The following is a 23,096-nucleotide window of genomic DNA, read 5'->3' as shown; positions in this document are numbered from 1 at the left end:
TTAATATGAGATAAATAAAAATTACCTCATTTATTGTAACTCAAGTTTTATAAAAATGATTTGAAACATCTACAGTTTTATAAAATTATTAAAGTTTATGCCATATATGTTTTGGAGAAATGATAAAATTGTTGTAATGCATTGTGGTATATACCAGCATGCTATAATGTATGACCTATTTGTTTTTGTTGCTGTCCTTCGTTGTGTATCAAGTGAGTAAAGGTAAGTGTGTAAGCACATTCATATTCTACATTGCTCTACAAGACACCAGTTTCTGTCTCATCAGATCTTTCCTTAATACTGTACAATAAGTAGAACTGATATTGTATAATAATATTTAACTATTGTATAATAATATTAAACTAAATTTAGATTAGTGTTGAGAGTATGATCACTGAAGCTGGTGTCTTCTGGCTGTATATTTTCTGTCGACATTGCATATATATGTGTATATATATATTCTGAAGATCCTATAAAGGGAAGTAAGAATTCCTGATGTTGTGACATACTGCCCTTCAAAAGTAAGGGCCAATTGTTCTAAAAGTTTGCATGTTGTTGTTTTTTTTTTTTATTGAAAGTTGCACAGAGTTTTAAGCTCACCAGAGCTCAACATGCTCATGGAGAACTTTTTTGATCACCTTCTTTCTGTTGTATATTGCATATTGTCAGCAATTTCTTTAAAACAATATCTTCTCTGAAAATTATAACTGGATTTAACCAATTTTCACCGGAATAATCTGTGAAAAAATTGTTGAAAAGGCTAAAAAGGGTTTTAAAAATGTAAATTTCAAAAACCTTCTCATAGGTCATTGGTTTGATTTGCTTAAAGTAAAAACAATCTTCTCTGAAGCTACAAAGACTAGAGCCAAGAGACTTTACATGAAATGTCATCTAGAGAATCTCTGCAAACATTGTTCATGTTATGGCCCAGAGGTCACAATTTCCCTCAGCAAAAGTGGGGCACCGCAATCAATCTTCAAATTATGGCTCAAGTGTCACAACTGAGCACTGTAATGTTCATCTTTAGGTCTTATTTGTTACATGATTTTTACATGTGTTGAAAATTGAGTACCACTCAAGCAAAAGCTAGGGGGTGTGAGGGATATTGCACTTTTTCATTATCTCTCATGTACAGAGTCTGCAATTTCATTTAATTTTGTTGTGATTAATGCTTCTAAGAGATCATTGTTTCTCAAAATCTTTTTACCTAAGTTGTCCATATTATGCCCTTAGGTCAAAAATTGGCCCTGCCCTGGGGGTTATCAATGGTACCTAGACTTCTGTAGGGAAAACAAAGTCATTCTTTATAAAAAGAAAAAAGGTCTAGCTAATCTTTGCTGCTTCATTTGTGATACATGAACAGTAATTGCAAATTTTATCTACTGGATAATATGTCCTGTAAACTATGAAAGTTTAATGGACCACTTTATAGTATATTAGCCCTCAGGTGAGTGACTAGGGACTTAACTGATCCTCTTATTTCATTGTTTCTGCAACATTGTTTCTGATTCCAGTGAATGTTTTCAGTTCAAGATATTTTGTGTGATTATCATTTGGAGAGATTTTTAAGTTAAGGTATTTAATTTATTGTTTAGTTGAGTTGTCTGTGTGTTCATGTGGTATTTTGTTTGAGACACTGCTGTATTATTCTTTTATGAGTAAGAGACAATAATATGCAAAAAAAGGCTTAAAACATGGATGCCACTTTTGCCTTGCTATAATTGTTGGATGTTTATTGAAGAAACAAGGATGCTGATATATGATTGACCTGAAAATTTTATCAACTTATTATAGTTTTTCTGCTTTTGCTTTGCTTATTTCAGTTAGATTTAACATTTCAGTATAATCGTATTTGATATACTATCGTTTGTCAATATGTTAACATGTCTTAGCAGTATTTTAAATTTGCCTCACAAGAACTTCATGTGACATGTCATGATACTTATTCACTGTTTGTCACCTATTTGTTTGTACATTTTAGTTCAATCTTATTAATAAAATTGCATGACATCTTAAGTTTTATTGGGGTTTAATATCCCATTGCTGTTTCAGTGGGATATATGTTATAGCTCTTCCCATAAGTAATTTTCCCCATAAATTATTATGAGGTGTCGCTTTAAGCATGCCAGCTCCTTGTAAAATTGGTGATCAATAAACAAAGCAATTCTCAAAAATTAACCAATTAAAAGTGTCACTGCTTGTTATGTCTAAATTTGAACAAAACATGAATATAACAAGGAACCATGCACAGTCTTTCTTGACAATCTTGTTGAAGTGGACTGTATTTAGAATGCTTATTAGTGAACCTAAGGGTCTTTATAGCCCTCTTGTATCATTTTCTGCTTTTGTATACATACATGGCATATAAACTTATATCAGTCAGAAAGTTTTATATTTTTGTATACTCAACTTTTATTTATATTTTATCTCAATCAAGCTTTGCTTATGATTTTCTATATTGCTGTTGATATCTTGTAGTACATGATACTTTGAAAGTTTTGTGATGATTGTTTTGGCTGATGTTTCTTGGAAAAGCCTGAATTGAAATGTGTAATATCTCTCATAATTTTAAGGTATGTTTTTGTGTAAATCCAATTTATAACAAAGGTGTTCATTGTTGGCTTATGAAGTTCATTTTATAAACATTTTGTAATGATTACCTCTGGATGAATTTCAATCTTTCTTTTTTCGCATGGCTGTGCATTTTTGACTGAAATGCCAAAAGCAAGGTCTTAGATTTATTTTTATCGGAATTTATATTTTGATATCTTCGATGTCTTTGAAAATTGGAGAGAGATAAAGTTCAAAGGTTTTTCTGGAATTGTTTTCTAGTTTAAATTTGAAGGTTATGAGATGTTGTTTATGTTGATATCTTTGTTTGGAATTGATGTCGTTCAGTGACAGTTGAAGTTGTATATGTTATATAAACAGAGATATGATGTGTTGTTGACAGTTTAACCAGTTAGTATTGCACTTGATTCTAGTTCTTAAATAAAACAGCATGAATGTATGTGCATTGTTTTCATTATATCACCTATAATTTTCAATCTCATTCAAATTCAGTAATAGATATCTCAGAATTGTTATAATTTAGTAATTTGATATTTCTTTGTGTAAATGTTGTTTGGTGAGTTTTTCCCTAATGTGTATTTAGTTTCAGTGGTTTTTGTATTGCTGTAGGTAATATTGCTGCTCAAAATCAGGCTCAGGCCCAGGCTCAGGCTCAGGCTCAATCAGGTGCAGGTAATCCCACAACAATGGTCCCAAACCCTCCTGGTTCTGTCCCAGTAATGGCCGCTGGAGCGGCATCTTTAGCAGCGGCCCTCATGAAGGGTCACCAAGATACTAGACAGCAGCAACAACAACAACAAGCAGGTAACTGGGTCTTGGTGTGATGAGAATGATCTCCCTTAGATACCTGGTTGGATGGATTTCTTGCCTAAAAGCCTGAACAGAGTTAGCTCCCAGTATTATTGATCTTTTTTTTGTTGCAGTTATTATTTTGAAGAAATATTGGGAGTATAATTGGCATGCTAGTATCGTTTTGTTTGCTGTCATTTAGATATAATATTTTTTGTTTGAAAGTCACCTGTTAGAAATTAGCATGAAGTACTGGCACCTTTAGAAATTTAGAAACTTTTTATGATAATTATGTTCGGGATTTAATGTCCCCTTCTTCTCTGAAATAGAGGTATTCTTTTCGCAAAGTCTGTCTTTTGAACTATTTTACATCATTTTCGTTTAATATAACGTAAATTTGGTTGTTTTTACTGCTTGGTTTTCACATTTGGTGGGATAAATGCATTTCTTGAAAAAAGAGGATCATTTAGTCATATGGAAAGGTCAGATAGACCATGAATTTGAAAATGTTGATGCTTTTCATAAACCAAGAGTCTTCAAATTATATAGGATGGTTATCTTTATAGATCAGATGAGAGCCATCTTGTTCTCAGTTCAGTTACTTGTACTACTGTAGTAAATGTCATTGTTGCTTGGTCTTGGAAAATTGTTTGAGATCAATAAAGTTTTCAAATTTCATGTGATGATTGAACTAATTAGACAAGATGAGATCATTAAATCTAAGGTCAAGGTCACTGTGACTTCAACCTTCAATACCTTTTATGGTCAAAACTTGAAAGTTATTTCACCCACAGTTTGTAAATCTCATACAATGGATGTTAATGCTTGGAATAATTAATTATGGTATCAAACGTTAAGATGTCAAGGTGTACCTTTTTGGCTGCATAAGATGCTTTTGATGTCAACTTGACCTTCCAAACTATAATGGTTTACTTTATTGTCAACATAAACAATCATGTTTATGCCTCCTGTAATTCTCCAAATAAAGCATTACTGAGTGAAACCTGTTTTTCACAAGAACATGAAAGTTATGTTTGATTTAAGATCAGTTCAGGTTAAAGATGTAACCTTGTTTTATATATGGAATTTTTGAGAAATGCAGTTTCGTGTATTGAGCTGATATTGTTTTGACCTCATCCTTCTTCGTTAATGGCATTTAATATAAAGATATAATGAAAGTCAGATGTTCATTATAAGTGGAAGAATTGTTAATATAACGTTTAATATTTAAAATATTTCATCACAGTTTCTGCTCAATAAAAAGGATTAATACACTATCAGTTTTGCTATTTGGAAATATAGTAAGAAATACATGCAAAATAATTATAGCAAATTTATTTGGAAATGTTTCACTCTACTTTGCTAGCAGGAAAAATTATAAGAAATGCTTCTATTAACTTTGCAGGGAGGAAAATAAGTTAAACAGAAATTCTTCTTTTGTCTTTTATCATAAGAAATATAACGGAGGATAAATAATGAGAAATGCTTCCATCAACTTTATTTAGGGAATAATTTCAAACGCCATTAAAGCATATAATGATATTTCAAAACAATAGAGAAGTGTTGTTAAGTATCTTCAGATGATGATCATTCATATAATGCTGAAAAGCTAGATGTGTCTTATAATGGTAATATAAAATTGAAAATCTGTTTTACACATTGGCTGGAATTTTCAGCAAATGAAGTGTTGCATAAATGATGTGTGTTTAAATAACTATTTGAAGTACCGAGATATAGTTTTCTATTGACCCATACAGTGTTGTCATAATGAATTGTGAAATTGTTGAAGTGCTATTTTAAAAAGAGAAAAAAATATATAGAGACTGTACAAATATACAGATGCCAGGATTCACATGAATTCCAAATTGTTTGTGAGGTAACTTTGTTATTGTTCAATGTTCAAGTTGTTTTCAATGTTGGTCTTATTGTTCTTACTCCACCATGTTTTATTTATTGTGCTCTCTTCTCCGTGTTTCATCTGTGCAGTATTCAGTCTGTCACATTTACCTCCCTTTTATACAGATATTTTTGTAGCTTTGATATAATTTATCTTTGAGTGCTTCTTGATAATTATTTATTTTCAATGATTTCTGGCTTTCTTATACAGGTTTTATACAGAATCAAAAGACTGGTAATTTATTAAGTCTTCTGTATGCATGGACATAATGTCTTGTGAATAAATGGTCCCTTACTGATGATTGAAGTAAACATGTGCCCTTTGCTGTTCTCATTGTTGTATACAACCATCTTTGTATTATTAAGACCTGATCTAATTGATGGAGATTCTTAGCTGATTAATCTGCTGGAAATGAAAGGAGTTTACTTTTGTCCAACCAGTATAGAGCCAGGCCAGCCTGCGCATCCATGTAGTCTGACAAGTCCAAGGTTATAAAGAGATATTATTAGCTCAAATTCAGATCTGTGATTCAGGTATTTGATTGGTCAGAAAGTGGCATAGATTGTATATTGACCAATGAAAATTCCAGGCCAGACGTGGAAGTTGTAGATCTTTCTTCTGAGTTCTGTCTCAAGTTCCACCATTTTCATTAGTCAGTGTACAAATCTATGTCATATAGTCTATGCTCTAAGCTGTTGTAAGCTGTATATACTGTTGTAAGCTGTCTCATTAGAATTTAAGAATGAAATGTTCCAAATTCATAGCAGGTAAATATGTTATGACAGGTATGTTGTCTTACTACAGCAGTAATGATATATGATATACAAGATAAAAAACTATTAAGCATCTTAAATGTTACTTGTCATTCTGTTTTATTTGTCACAAAAACATCTGATTTGTTGTTATGGTGTAAACATCTTCTTGGCAGTCAATCAGAATGGTGCTTATAAGAACAATTTATAAACTTAAATGCTAATATCTTTTGGTAATAACACCAAGACTATACCTCAGCTTGTATTATTTGTCAGTTATCTGGTTTTCTGAAATTTGTTTCTTTGAGAAGCAAATGCTTAACTCCATATTGCAATATTGTAACATTATATTTGCCTGCAATATATATCCTAGTAATTGTTGCAATTTCAAAACTGAAGATTTATAACAGAGGTAGATATTGTTGCAATTGGTTGTTTATGCCAGAAACACCACTCACAATTCTGTTGTTGTCTTTCTCTCAGTAAACTGACTTGTTTATGTGTCATGTAGCAAAGGTTGATATTTGATAATAGAAGATAATTGTTTTATTGTGTTGTAAGATATGTCATGATGAATATACAATAAATGACAAGAACATGTGAGCTTGATACTGTTGAAGTCAGCTCTCAGCTAGCCCACTGTCTCATTGATTGGAATTGTAAAAACTGTAGTTCTAAATATAAACATGTTCAATCATTGTCTGTCATTGAACTAGATTAACATTAACCTTTCCACAGCTAGTTACAACTATCACTTGTCTATGCTTCAGGTATATAGTACAGGCAGACTCTGTACCATTACATGCTCCATTTTAGGGACTGTTTTGATTATGAAATCCCCCAAAAATGTAGATTTAAAGGAAGAGAAGTTCATTACATGAATTGAATGGTGTAGGTTAACATAATTTCTATACATGGTTATATATACTTGCTGGAATAAACTCTATAGGACTTCAATACTAGAGATAATTATATTGCAGCCAGATATCAATTTAGTTATATACATGTACAAATATATCACTCAGCTTGATGATCAAATAGGAATGACTATTAGTTTTACGGTTGTCATGAAACCTTATCTTCTAAGGTCACATGACTTGAAAAGGATAAAGGGAGGTGCCTTATAGAATTTCTGTGATAGAATTGCATTGTTACTGCTATTATGGTGATTTCTTTCCCATGAAATAGTGTTATTTGACAAAGACAAAAAAAGCTGAGCTATTGGATTTATTTATGTTGGGAAATTTATTGTGTTTGTAATTGGTTTGAATCTTTAGATACATATTGCTTTTATTCTTTATTTTATTTTCTTTATTTAAGTTTGAAAAAAATGTTTATGTAATGGCATATTGATATTTTTTGATAATTAATGACCGTGGAAAAATGGGAGATCATGATACAGTGTCACTAGTTAAGGTCCATAACTCTATCATGAAGTTTGAATGGATTGTGGCCATTTGTTAACTTCAAGTAATTCTGGAAAAAGTTTGCAAATCTGTGGTTAAGTTTTGTAACTTTAATCTTCAAGGCTTCTGAAGGCATTCACTTTTAAACTTAAAACATGTGATGGAGATCATAATTAGAGTTCACATTTCAAGGTCAATAACTCTGGTTGATTATGACTGATTTATAGGCCGTGGTGAACTAAGTTATTTCCTAGTAAATGTTTAACATGTATCATTAATCTTTAAAACTATATTGACAGATGATGCTATGTTTTTGTGGCATCCTAGTGCCATATCAGTCATGAACTCTCACCAGATGTTACTTTTAGCCAATCAATCTCTGAATTTTTGATAGTTGTGCCCTTTATTATGTACATTAACAAAGAACAGTCAAGTTGATTGAAAAAAAGAACTTTTGCTGAAAAACTGAAAACCAAAGCCTGTACAGTTCATTATAATAAGGACAAGTTAACACTATACCAATAGCTCAGTTTTTGCGGAGAAAAACGAATATAAAAATTCTTTCTTTTAAAGTTCATATAAAGAAGGGAAATTTTTTTGAGAGATTGGTTTTAGTCACTTGTTACTAATTTTAGAAATGAAAGGAAGGAAAAGATAAAGTAATGTATATTTGTTGGTTATGACCAATGGACTGGCTGCGGTCAGTATGTTGCCAGCATAGAGTGGATGATGTATCCTGTACTGGTACGTCCTTCTATCACTGACATCTTCATCATCAATGTTATTATGTATGACAGAAGTCACCGTTAATTTATACTTGCTAAAAACTTATTCAGAATGTGATTAAACTTCTGATAAAAGTTTTGAATAAAAGCATTTCAAGAAAAAAAACTTTTGCAGATTTCAAATATGCACATTTCATTTGGTATTCTTGTTTACACGGTTCAGATATATTTTTACTGTTACCCTTAATGTTTATAATTATAGAGTGTTTATATCTTGCCATTGAAAATAGGTGATGATGATGGGGGGATAAAATGAAAGTACTCATGTCCATTTAAGAATATTTATCATATAATTGTATAAGAACAGTTTTCAACATATAGTGAATATTATTTATCAGTTTATATATGAGCAGAATCAGTTGTGTATGCATGCAACTGACAGTTTGAGATAAACAAATAGCAATGAAAGGATAGTTTGACTATCCTAATGGTCACACTGTTCTTGTTACAAACTTTCAGAAATAGTGTATCTAAATAATGTGAATATTGGTGAAGAGGTCATTCACTACTTCCTTAATCCTCCTGAAATAATGCAAGTAAGGGCAATATGACCTGTACTGTGTTGGTGCCACGTAAAACCCAATCAAACAAACAAACAAACAAACATAGAATCTTCCCAAAGTTTTAAGAAATGTTTGTTTTCTATTTAACATGCTGTATAACATATGATGAAAGTAATGTCTCAGTACCTACAGTTTGGATGTAAATGGATTTTTAACTGCTGAAAATAAAAAACAAGTGGAATATAGAAACCCTTATATTAACTATGCACAGTTTTTAAGTTGCAAGCAGCTGAGTACATTGTTGACTTGGGGGAGGCATTGGGTAATAAGGTCATGAGTACATTGTTGACTTGGGGGAGGCATTGGGTAATAAGGTCATGAGTACATTGTTGACTTGGGGGAGGCATTGGGTAATAAGGTCATGAGTACATTGTTGACTTGGGGGAGGCATTGGGTAATAAGGTCATGAGTACATTGTTGACTTGGGGGAGGCATTGGGTAATAAGGTCAAAGTTTGTAACATTGTAGAGAACTATCCTATATTTCAGTAATAACATTAACAGTCTGTTTCCTGTCATCAAGGATGGATAACTTCTTTATTTATTGAATTATTTATTTTCTACCGACTTCTTTTTATACTTACTCTCATGTTAACATTGCGTGGGATGATATAAGATTGCAGTTGTTTTAAGTTGTCACATAAATGTTTCACGTTTTACAAGAATGTTTGAACCATTACGTATTTGTATGTTCTTAGAAGTTTAGATGGATGTCAACTTGGACAGACATTTATAAAAGATTTGATCTGCTATTTCATCTAGGGGTTGAGATTTACACATAATGGTCAGGTCTTACAATAAGGTCAAGTGTATGGACACTAGCTCCGATTTCTTGGATAATGATGCTGTGCTCCATTTAAAATACCTGAACTATAAATTTGATATGGTGACTTAAACTATTCTAATCTTATAAAGAATAAGGAAAGTGAAACACATGAAACACTAAGTTTCAGCTATTCAATAGCCTTCATCAGGGTCAATCTATTCTAATCTTAGAATGTTAGAATGATATTTATAGATTGTAATTGTATGGATTCACAAGATATAAATAATTTCAAGGCTTTTGATAACTGATATACCTGTTACATCTTGGTGTCACTCAGAATCTTGATGAATTTGGTTTTTAATCATTTTTCAAATAGAGTTTGGTGATTAAGTATAATTATGCCTATTGGCTTGTAATCAACTGTCATAAATTTTGTTATGATACTTCATTTCCAGTAAGCTGTCATAATTTTTTTGTGTATAAGGTAATACAAAAGTGGTCAACTTAAAACTACTTATTTCAGCAGAATCTGTATGTGGTATACCTAAATGTTGTTTGTTTTTGAAGATTACGGTTAGGTACAGCTTAGTTGCTTTGTCTTCTGAAATTGTGTTGTCCTATAAAAATAACTGTATTTTTTTCATAGCTAAAAGAAAGTTCTCATTTTCTCTTTCTATTTGAAGTTTGGCTTAAAACTTTGGCTTATTCTCTTGATAGTATTAACAGTGAATATATTTGCATTAAGATGTAATAGTAACTTTGAACATCTCTGTCAGTCGTCATTTATTTATCATGTCAGACAATATCAGAAAATATTAGATTAATAGGTAAATACAGGAAATTTCAAGGCTTTCATACATGAACTCTCTTAATGTTAGCTTATGCCATCATTATAGATCCTGTCAACAGACTTACTATTGATAACTTGCTCTGTTTCAGGATTTTTTAAAGTTAAAATCAGGCATATTTTCATTTGATTCAAAACAATACAATACAATGCAAATAGAACTACATGATCTAAATCTAAAATATACATGATACTAGAATCTTATTTTTGTTTTTCCTTAGAAACTAGCTATAGAGCTTTAACATTCTGTATTTCTTTTCTTTAATGAATAGGTCATCTCATGTTATGAAAGCTTCTATGGTAGTCTGTCAGTTTGTTTTGTAGACTTAGTTTAAAGGGAATAAGTCGGCTAAACTTGTTAAAATTATACATGTGTTTTCCATGCTTAAAATAAACTTTTGGCTAACAATGAATAGTGGGCAGTTTTATATAAACTGTTTTATCTATAATGAAATGATCTATACAGTCTAACTTGCCCATGCGACCACGTGTATTAAGCGACTTTTGTCTTAAACGACCACTTTAAATTCCCCCCCGATCATTTTCTCTCTATATCTTTAATGTATTAAGCGACTTTTGCTCAACGCGACCAGCGACCGCTAATTAGCCACCTAATTGACATCAATCTTTTCATTAAACGACCACTTTTACCTGTCAAGTAATTGTGTTTTTAGAGAACGCCACCTCGTTAAGTCACAAGTGTCAGCAATCAAAACACAACAATAAACCTGTGAAAAACTCTATTTCCCATACCGTTTCAGAGTATGCAAATGAAGTTAAGTATACGCGTGACGTGTATTATCCAATAATATCGGATAAACAATGCAACGCTCCGCCCATACTGAGATGGTGTATACGCTTCGCTTGTTGACATTTAGACTGCATTGAATTGACCTTGAACTTGATCAGCCATTAAATTAACCGTAACAAATAGATGTAGTTTGTTTATTTCAAATGAAAAAATGCACAACAGAAACATCTTCACTAATAGGGTTTTCGTGTTGGAGACAAGGAAAAACAATGGAGAAGTTAAAAAATTCTGGAAAAAAATGTCAAACATGTACGTAATGGATCAAAACTGTTTTGTCAATAAATATCAGAACGTTATTTTTACATTTGCATCCGTTTAGATTACCGGAGCGTATTTATTATTCAACATTTATATAAAAATGAAGTTGAAAAACAATCCCATCGAATAAAAAAGATGTCATTTATAAATTTTGACTTTTATATCATGCTGACTGTCTTAAGAGACCGTTTCATTAAGCGACCGTTTTTGGTGTTTCCCTTGCCCGGTCGCTTAATACACGTTTGACTGTATTTTAAGTTTTATAGAAAAATGGTTTTCTATTGATTTTTATTGAAATCATCTTTGATATATTTCTTTACAGGCAGCCAGGTAACAATGTTTCAAAAACCTATGAATATTAATATATAAATATTTATAACTATTTATACAAAGTAATATTTTAACATTTACAGGAGGGAAAAAAGCAGACATTGAAATGCTGAAAGCAATTGTTTCTCTAATAAAGAAGATGAATAGATTTAATTTAATCAGGCATCTTACTTTCTATATCTGTTTGACATATGACATCTTTGTTTTTAAATTTTGACTTCCTTAAGTGTACTTTCATTATTAAGACTATTTTATAAAGAGCAGCTTAAGCTTGGTAAAGTGACTTCATTATGAATGAATAAGATAATTGTAATTTAACTGGACCTTATACTTGCTTCAAAATGCCATGATTATTATTCTTGTAGATAAATGTATTATTATAAACTATTTAATATTTTAAATTGAAGAATTGTTGTTGATGATTGCAGCAACAGCAAAGTTAAATGTTTAAATACTGTCTTAGGGATGGCCCTATTCAAAATAAAATGACATTTGATAATGTCAATAACATTGATAATTTGCTACAAAATATGTGAATGATTAAATTGTGTGTTTCAGGCCGCAGTCTCATGGTGAAGAAAAATGACGGTATTAAAGAGTCAACAGACAGTAGTAACACAATAGAGGATGATGGTAAGTCTCTACTGGTAACTACTGGTCAGTACTGGTCAAATGTCCAGCTGACCAGTACTCTTTACAGTGGATAAATGAGTCTACTGCCTGTTTTTGAAAGAAAAGTACAAGTTACAGTAAAACATATGTAACAGTGATTGGATGTAGCAGGTGCTTGTAATTGTAAGACATGGTATCATGATTTCATTTTATCCACTGTGTTTTTGCTTCTTTTTATCTCAACATTTTGTCAATACAGTGTATGATGTTGTATACAAAACTTTGTTTCTGTATGGAAAAATCAACATGAGCCTGCGGAGCATCTTGTTAACAGTGAGTAATATTGAACAAATTTGACGAAAACATACAATGAAGTTGGGGTTGTTTGATTTTTTTGTTGTTTTTTTGTGATTTTTGTACATTATTTTTCTTTGTAGGAATAATATAAAGAGAGAAAGAGATATGATAGATTTCATTAATGATAATATGATATTAATACAACAGTACCTGACCTTACAGCTTGCAGATAAATTGTATTTAATGCAAATAGGAGATTAAAGATAGGCGTCCATTTTGATGAACTATGTATAATATAGTTCAGCTGATGATGTGATATGGCCATTAGCAGACATTAGTGACACATTCATACTCTAACTTATATATTAACATTTATTGTATGGGAATTGGTTTTTCAGATTTACTGCTTGCAGCATTCTCTCATTGTTTTATATTTATATTTGTTGTTTGATTTTTTTTATTATGCCATTTTAACAATGAGTGTTTGCTTTAGATGTTTATGTTCTCCAGTCTTTTAAACCTTTTTAATTTCTCACACCCTAAGTAAATTTTGAAAAGTTAGAAAAAAAATTTAAAACACGGGATATAGCAATTTCTTTTGATGTATTTTTACAAAAAAAAAACACATTTGATTTAAGCCCCTAGTTAGGGTAGTTTTTCAAGTTTTTCAAGTCAAAAATTTTCATTAATTTTCAAATTGCTAGGGAAAAAAGGTGTAAATTGATGAATGTTCTTTTAAAAAATTTTTAGGGTTTAAAATTTATGCAGACTATTTTTAAAGGATCTTTAAACCCTGCCCCTTGTTTAATAAAAAACAAAAATACCCAATTTTTTTACCAGGTTTACCTTTACATGAATCTATTTTTTGGCATCTGAGAAAAGGAAATTGTAAGGTTTTTAAAGAGATCTTCCCAAGGGTTTTTTTTAACATTTCTTTGAATTTTCTAAAAAAAAATTTTTCATTTATAAAAAAAAGTGATAGTTTAACGGGTTGAAAAACCAAATACCTTTCACCTTTCCCATAATTATTGAAAGGGAAAGGGAACAGGTACCTTTTTACTGAAAACCCTTTTTAATTAAAAGGTGAATCATAAATTTCCGGGATAAAATTTAGCTTTAAAAAATGGAAACGTAAAACCCAACTTTTTTTTTAAAAGGGGGGGCCTGATGTTTGGCATCAATAGAAAAGGGCATTATTTTAAAGCATCAGTTCCCAAATTATGCAAAAAATTTTTAGCAAAAAAAAATTACAAATGGCCCAAATGAATTTAAAATTTTAAAATGTGTACATTTTGCTGGCTGGAAACAAGGGAAAAAATTCCCTAAAACCCCCTTTTTTCCATGCCAAAATACGGAAAAAAATTTTAAAAATTTTCATGTCTCTCAATAATTAAAAACCCTTTTTAATTAAATTTAAAAAATTCTAAAAGTCAAGAAAAATTAAAAATTGAACAAAAATTTGGGGCAATTTTCCGAGGATAAAATTTAAAAAAATTAAAAGGGAAAAAATGTTGCCCAAACAAGTACAAAAGGTAAAACACCCAAAAATTTATAAAAAACCTTTTTTTAAAATTTAAATTGATTTTTAAAAGACCAAATAAATTTCCCCCCTTTTTTCTAACCAAACTCCTTTTTTAGAAAAGGACAAAAATTTTTTGAACAGGGGAGAAAATTGGGTAAAAAAAAAGCCCCAAAATGCATTTTTTAACTCTGTTTTGCTTTGTTTTTAAAAATTTTAAAGTTTCCCCTACCCAAAGGGCCCCATAAAAAACTCCTTTAATAAAAAAAAATGGGGCAACCCCCGCAATTTGGGGTAAATAATATTAAAACAATTGTTTTAAAATTTGATTTAAAAAATCAAAACCCAAAATTTTTTAAAGACTTTTTAAAATTATAATTGACTGCCCAATACATTTAATTTCAAATTATTCCAAAATTGAAAAAATTTTAATAAAAATATAATTTAGTTAATTAATGAAGATTTTTTTACATGGTGAATGTATTGCAAAAAAGCAAGCAAAAAAGTATTGTTAACTTCTTTCACTATTCACCCTTTTGAAATTTTTTGATTTTTTCTCTCAATGTTTTGTGTGTAATTGGGGATTCAAAGAAAGTTTACAAATTTTTTTATCCTTTGTTCAATAATTATTTTTTTACTTTAGTTTTTTCTTGATCCCCTTTTGTTTATTTCGTGTTGTGAACAGTTTAATTTAAATCACCCCAAAACCTTGCAAATTGTAGTATAATTACAAAATTTGAAGGGCAAAAAACACTTAACCATTACTGGTATAATGATTGCACGATTGAAACTTCTTTACAAATATTAAAAACAGTCAATTTAAAGCATAATGCTCCATGGAAACAAATTATCTAACCATTAACAAAAAACAGTGAGAAATTTGGAAACCACATGGGAAGAGTACCCTTAAAGTTTTGTGACAGCTCTTTTTTTGTACTTTAAAGTATTTTTTTTTTGATTTTGTAAATTAAATAAGCTAAGGTATATATAGTTGAAGATTAAATAATGTATTCTTATGGAATTTCTTTTTCATTAATTTTAGTAAATGCCCATTGATATTTCCCAAATATAGCCTTGTAAAAAATTTATTATCATTTCCACAACTTACAAGTTGAGCAGTCAGATTTAAGTTTTATTGATTTTTTCGTAGGTTCCTTCCCCATTTTCTTAAAAGCAAATTGTGCAGCGTTTGTTGATTTTTCTTTTTACAAAAATCAAAACCCCCACATTTCAGACTATAAGTGAAAGGTTTTAGTTAAGTTTTTAACATTTAATTTTTCAAGCAAGCAATGGCATAAACCATCAGTAATTTCTGGAGGTGATTTACCAATATTGAACACAGTTAAAGATTGGTAATTGATAGATTATTACAATAATGACGTTCTCAATGTCTCTTTATCACAGTAATAAATATTATTTCTATTTTTATGCCCCCGCCATGTAAAATGGCCGGGCTATATAGTGTTTACCGTGTTCCGTCCTTCCGTCCTTCCGTCATTCCGTCTTCCGTCATTCCGTCGCTTCCGTCATTCCGTCCTTCCGTCATTTTCCGTCATTCTGTCATTCCGTCATCATCAGTTTCCGTTCATTATCTTAGTAACGGTTGCACACATTCAACTCAAATTTGACATATGGATATGTCGTGAGAAAATACAGGTCAAGTTCGAATTTGGTCATGGTTTGATGATTTTTGGCAGAGTTATGCCCCTTTTACTTTAAAATAATATGAAATTTTCAGTTTCCGTTCATTATCTCCCCAATGGTACAACACATTCAACTCAAACTTTACATATGGATATGTCATGAGAAAATACAGGTCAAGTTCGAATTTGGTCATGGTTCGATGATTTTTGGCAGAGTTATGCCCCTTTTACTTTGAAAATAATATGAAATTTCAGTTTCCGTTCATTATCTCCCCAACAGTACAACACATTCAACTCAAATTTGACATATGGATATGTCCGTGAGAAAATACAGGTCAAGTTCAAATTGGTCATGGTTCAATGATTTTTGCGCAGAGTTATGCCCCTTTCACTTTGGAAATAATATGAAATTTTCAGTTTCCGGTCATTATCTCCCCAATGGTACAACACTTTTAACTCAAACTTGACATATGGATACGTCACAGGAATGCGCAGGTCAAGTTCAAAGTTGGTTATGGTTCAATGATTTTGGCAGAGTTATGCCCCTTTCACTTTGAAAATAATATGAAATTTTCAGTTTCTGTTTATTATCTCCCCAATGGTACAACACATTCAACTCCAAATTTGACATATGGATATATTTTTGGAATGCCCAGGCCAAGTTGGAATTTGGTCATGGTTCAATGATTTTTGGCAGAGTAATGCTCCTTTCACTTTGAAAATAATATGAAATTTACAGTTTCTGTTCATTATCTACCCAACAGTGTTACATATTCAACTCAAATATGGATATGTCAAAGGAATGGGCAGGTCAAGTTTGAATTTGGTCATGGTTCGATGACTTTTTGGCAGAGTTATGTCCCTTTCACTTTGAGAATAATATAGATACATCTTAGGAATAAGCAGTTTAAGTTTGAATTTGGTTGTGGTTCAATGATTTGGACAAACTTATCTTTCTTGAATGTTGTAAAAATTTTGAACTTTCAGTTTCAGCACTGAAATGTATGTAGCCATTATTTTGGCTACAAATATGAAATATGCTATTTTCAAAAGGTTTAGACTGAATAATTTCAGTGCCTTGAACAGTGTATGAAAATGGTTTGTGTTAACATTGAAAAGTTTTAAGGGCTTTGAACTTAAAATGAAAAAAATTATTTGTGCAAACAAATTTGGAACTAAATATTATAACATCTGAAATTTTGGCTGCATGCGGGGGCATCCGTGGCATGATGACACATTTCTAGTTCCTTTTACTGATTGACAATGCTTTTCATTATCTTTTTTCTTTCCCAAATTATGAAACACTTTTACATTCAATATGAATAATTCAGTGCAACACATTTTTGTACAATTATCAAGACATACAGTCAATCTTGTATTAAAATTGTTCAAGGGAAATGCCAAATTGGTCACTTAATACAACAGGTTTTTTTTTCAAACAAATAAAACCAAAGCTTATGATAATTATTTTAGATTGGCTTCAGTTTCATTCATATACATGTATAATGATTATACTTCTCCAATGATCTTGATACACTATGTACATGTAGATCTTCTATGAGTAAGTTTTTCAAATTCAATATTGTCTACCTTCACATTCCATGGCAATACTAAATCATTGGACTGTTGCTTTCTGTTGTGCATTTTGTAATTTGAAATAGACAGGATTTGTTTATTTCACTACAATGAATTTTATTAATCAAAATTAAGGTCAAGGGGTATTATGATGGTTGTTTATGATACACTTGGTCACATGGACAAGATTGACTGTACATTTATCACTCCTGTCACAGGTCCGTGTACTTTGATGTTCCTTTGATATTGTTTATTACAGTTACTTCTACTTTCCCTTTCTTCTCTATATATTCTCAGGTTATTTTCTGACTGCTTTCAATCTATCACTCACCCTGGATTGTATGATATATGCATGTATTCCTGTATTCAGATACACCTTGTAGGAGAACAGAAGGAAAATGTTCTTCTTTACCTAAGAGATATGAATGTCTGTATAATGTGTATTATAGGGAGTGTTGTATTCTGTTCTGTTGTTCCTTTGTTGTCTATCTTCTCTTGTATAAGAAAGTAATACTGATGACTCTTCTGTTAGCTTGAACTCTTGTAAAATGTTTTTAGAAAATAAGATTTTTTAATTGTTTAGATATTTGAGTCAAAATTTTCATGTAAGGAATTAATTTTATATATATATTTATTAGAGCATGATGGAAATTTTCTATAGCCCGAACAGAACTTTGTAGTTTATTAATAACTTTCATTAAAAAAAAAATCAGTGTCTGGCTTCCTTCTAAAACAATCCCACATATTAATTTTAAGTAATGTTTAAATTGATATTTTGTAAAAAAAAAAAAAGAAAAGAAAAAAAGTATTGATATATTTTCTGCATGTGATCCCCAATCTTGTATAATTTGTGATAGGTTGTCCCGTCACCTGAGTACTTGTTGCACAGTTGGAAATTGTAGTTTCACATTTTGGCACAATGTTTTGTTTATGATTATTTCTAGTTTACTCTTGTCTACAGATAGAAATTGATTTCTGTTAAATTGATTGCAACCTTCCTATGTTAGATTTTTGATAGTTTTTATGTTGTTGTTATATGTTAGGTACTTCAGTATCAAAATACAGTCAAAATTGTACAGGCATTAATCAAACTAAAGGACTGGTGCTACTGCCATATTTTATCAGAATTTTAATGGCCAGATTTTTGGGGGTTGTTTTTTGTACAAGATAAGGCACTTATGGCAAATGTTAGTTATGTCAAATTTGACTGTATGACCTTGGTTTCTAATAATGTGTGATTTTTCTTTACCTTTTCTTTATTCAAAAATATACTGTTTGTGAAACAAGAATCATTCTGAAAAAAAGTTATAGTATCAATCTATATCAAAAGTTAAAGCATTGGTATTCATATTGAGTTCATAGTAAGCTCAATCATCAGAATGATGAAGCTTTTACTTACCTTTCCATGAAACTACTTGTCAGAAATAGATAAACTTTGACTGTCACAGTTTTGCATGATCTCCTACTGAGGACTTTGGAAACTGCTTTTTCAACAACAAAAAAGTCAAAGGAAAGATTTTCCTCAATTTTTATGCCCCCTGCAACTTGTGGCAAAGTTATGTCCACAACATTTGTTGAGCAACAAATAAAGTTTGTCTCATGACATGTGTCTCATTTTACTCCAAAAGTACAAAAGTATAACTGCAAGAGCAATGGAACTTTCTAAGAATAATTGTCAGTGCTGAAATCTAAGCACCTGGGTAGTTTGACACAAATTAATTGACAGTTTTAGCCTGAATTAAACAGAAAAAAATGACTTCTGCCATGGGTTACTACAAAAGTATAACTGCAAGCAAAATGAAACTTTCAAAAAAAAGTTACCACGATGTGAATTTATGCATCTTGTTCATTTGTTGCAAATTCATTAGAGATAAGCAGAGTTATGGCCCCTGATTTTGCAAATACAGTTGACTCTCCGTAACTCGAAATCCAAGGCACTGGGCATTTTACTTCGAGAGAAACGGAATTCGAGTAACGTGGAACTGCCACCATTATGTTGACATTTGTACATGTATATACATGTGCCTGATTAAATGTGCAAAGAAGTAGGTTTGTGATTGTTGTTAGCGGCAATGCTGCAATATTCAACCGTTGAAATGACGTGAACCGGAAGTACAAATTAATGTATGCAAAATGACGGAACATTAATTATACAAATGTCATTTACGTTGATAACACACATCAATACCTAGGCTATTATTTGACTAACATCCGTCAGACTGGCACGAGTCAATTTTCTTAAAGAAATGTAATAAAATTTTAATTTAGTTATCTAACTGTTAAAACCAATTAAGTCCCGAAACGGATTAAAGCTACTTTTACGATGTGTTAACAATACATGATGACCGGCAATTAAAAATTACCATGAAACGTATAAATCACGAGTAACAACATCTCTCCTTAATGTCGCCAACCTTTGATCAGTCAGCTGTTTTCACACTTCGACTAATTGACATGATTATATGTTGGACTTCAATTGACGGGACCAAATTTTCTTAATTGACGGGACCAAATTTTCTTTTCGACTAAACAGGAGTCTCGGTAAGTCAAAATTTGACCTAAATGGAGTTAAAATACAAAGATAAAGAAGGGAATTTGACGGGACTTTAGAAATTCTTCAACTAACGCGGAATTTTGAGTAAAGCGATTTTGTCTTATTGAGAGTCAACTGTATAAACATATTTAGACTTGAAACTTCTATGCTGATATGTGCTAGTAATTCTACAGGATTATTGTGACAGTCCAGCTGAATGGAGTGGCATCTATGTCCAATAGGCACATTTCTAGTATTTTGTGTGCCAAATTCAGAAAATATTATCATGGCATTTGTCATTTGTTCTTTTGAATGATATTGGCCTTTTATGCCCTCTTGTATTGTTTATTTCCCTGACTTTCTTAAGGACCTCTGTTATATTAAGTCTCAGAAATAATACAGAATATTGCAATTGTATGGTCAATTCAGTCTTATATCAGCTGTCATATTTAATCAGATGACATTAATTCTATATTGAACCTTTGAGCTATTAGAAGTAATGATTTACTTTTTGTAATGAAAATGGAAAGCTTACTAGTTTAGAGAAAAACTTGTGTCAAAACAGTTTTAAGCTTATTATTAACAAAATGAATGACTGTATGCATTAGTTTTATTTACAAAACAGGAGCTATCACACTGACAAGTTTACAGCTGGGTGAAGCAGTTGACCCAGGCAGTAGTAGTAAGTACCCCACCCACTTTTCACATAAACAATATCATAAATCCATCATCAGTGAAATATCACAGTATAAGTGCTCTGTGCTTTTGTATGTGTTATTTGAAATGTTAGTCATGTGTTTCATATACAAACCATTAGAAGTATGTCTGTACCATTTTATAATGTCACGTTATACACATTGCATTTTATGTCAGAAATTGTAGTGTTGAACCGTTTTTGAATTGGAGTTAAACGCCCTCTAAATAAGACCAGCTAGTAAAGCTAGTAGCATTTGATGTTCAGATTTGATCAGTTATATGTATAATTTGGTGTTACTGAGACTCATGTTTCAGGGTTGATGATATATTGTAGTCATGTTACCAAATTAATAAGCAAATGTCATTGACTGCCAGGAAGCAAAAATCTGATTTTTCATACCATTAGCTTTAGATTTGTTTGAAAGACCAAATTGCTTAGTTTTCAGAAACTTGTCCATTAAACTGAAATTCCAGTGAAGTCTTTGAATACGCAACAAAAGCTGTTAGCTTGGCAATAGAAACAGAAACTTGCATTCATTTTAGAAAATTCTATTTAACTTGTGTATGCATTATACAACTTACACAAAACTGGTTACCATTTAATACAGTCATGTAATCAAGCTGTTCATTAAATGTTTCTATAGTGAACAAGGAATTTTGGTTGTATCATCGGGGGTATTAATAAAAAATTTAGAGCAGGCCCACACCTTATTTGTTATAGTACATGAAGTTTTAGACTTGGAACAAAAGTTTGAATAAATCATTAAGCTTCTCATTGTATAGAGGGAAAACAATCTGTGATTATTTATGTATGAAGAACATGTTTCCAAGAAAATTTTAAGAAATCTTGCGAGTCACTGCATTTACCTGCATAGCTTTTAAAGAATTTTTTTTTAGAACCAATACCTTGATTTAAATTTGGGATCAAAACAAATGAAGAAAGTTGGCTGAATGCCCTTTCTGAATAATTGTTTTGATGGTTGGATACTTGAGGATTAAAATATGGCAAAAATATTAAAAGGTTTGGTTTTGAATGGTTTAATTGTTTAGATTGGTTTTATCAAATTAAGTGAAGATGTATATAAAGTGCATGTGTTTGTTATGCTACTTATATGTATGTATGTTTGTAAAAGCTTCATATGTTTTTGTTATTGTATGATAATATGTTTTTGTTATTGTATGATAATATGTTTTTGTAATTGTATATGTTTTTGTTATTGTATGATGTTTTATATTATTGTAAGGGAATTTAAATACATGTACTGCCCTATTGCCCCAACTTATTTTGTGTTGAGTTATTATGTAAGATAGATTGGGGTTGCTTTTTTAGCTCACCCAAGTACAGTGTTCACAGATGAGCATTTGTGATTGCAATGTGTGCGTTGTCATTTTTATTCAAATTTTTTTTATTAAACATCATCTTCTAAACTACATGGTGGATTTCGATCAAACTTCACATGAATGTAGATAGCCTTTTACAAAAGTTTTCTTAAAGTCTGAAAATAGGTCACATGAGCTTAAAAAAGGACTTAAAAAGTGAAATCTTAGAATCAAAAATGCCCAGAGCTGAAATATGAAGCACGAAGCATCACCTTGTATTACTCTACAAAAGTTATAATACAAATAAAAACTCCGTAGTCAGAATTGGCCCTGCCTCATGGGGTAACTTATATAGATAAACAAAATTAAGTCTTCTTTTGTGAAATTGCAATGTCTAGAGGTTAGGTATTGAACATAAAGCATTGCTTTATAAATTTTATTAAAGATCAATCTTGCCCCTGCGGTTAAAATTGACCCCACCCCTGGGATCCTACTTTATAAAGACTAATATAGAAAAGTACATTTAAGTCTTCTCATGTGAAACTACAATGACCAGAGCTTAGATATTTAGCAAAAAGCACTGCCTTGTGGACTTCTACTAAGTAGCATGAATCATGCCCAAAGGATATAAGGTGGCCATACCCTGGGAGTCAGTTTATATGGACTTACATAGTCAACATGTCTTAAAATCAACTTAAATACAAAGAACGTAGATATTTGGAATGTAGTATAAAATCATTACAAAAGTTATATAGATCATGCCTTTTTAGGGTCAAAATTGAAACCAGCCTGGGTTCACTTGGTCAATACAGATTAATATAGGAAAACACATTCAAACTAGATGGACAATGCCAAGAGCTTTGAGCACATAGCATCAGAAAATGTTTTATGAATTATGCAACTGGGGACAAAAATGTTAAGTTAGTTACTTACATTTTCTAGCAATGTATCTCGGGTGAGCAATTTAGGCTCTCTTGTTTTATCAAGTCATCATTTAACTTCATCAGATATATTAAGTCAATATACCTTTCATTTGTTGCTTGTTGCATGATGGTGAAAAACATACCGCTTCTATGTTAAATATGTATTGTCTTCATTATGTTTTAACTTCAATATTTTGCTAAATC

At 31.1% G+C, this 23,096-nt stretch overlaps 1 protein-coding gene across 6 annotated transcripts in view; it reads left to right on the top strand.

Annotated features, from left to right (window-relative positions):
- LOC132733704 (calcium/calmodulin-dependent protein kinase type II subunit delta-like) overlaps positions 1-23,096 on the top strand; it is a 118,229-nt gene that overhangs the window by 89,085 nt on the left and 6,048 nt on the right. For 3 of the 6 annotated variants that reach the window (XM_060720370.1, XM_060720369.1, XM_060720371.1), the window contains 2 exons: positions 3,181-3,375; positions 12,333-12,407. In XM_060720370.1, coding sequence (XP_060576353.1) covers positions 3,181-3,375; positions 12,333-12,407 — 270 coding nt within the window. The remainder of the gene's footprint in view (positions 1-3,180; positions 3,376-12,332; positions 12,408-23,096) is intronic. The other 3 variants (XM_060720375.1, XM_060720373.1, XM_060720372.1) reach the window with 1 other exon arrangement.

This window comes from Ruditapes philippinarum, unplaced genomic scaffold (genome assembly GCF_026571515.1).
Source record: "Ruditapes philippinarum isolate M1 unplaced genomic scaffold, ASM2657151v2 ctg802_1_1_1_1, whole genome shotgun sequence".
Taxonomy (NCBI): domain Eukaryota; kingdom Metazoa; phylum Mollusca; class Bivalvia; order Venerida; family Veneridae; genus Ruditapes; species Ruditapes philippinarum.
Note: the sequence above shows the minus strand (reverse complement) of the source record. Positions and strands in the feature narration are given on the sequence as shown.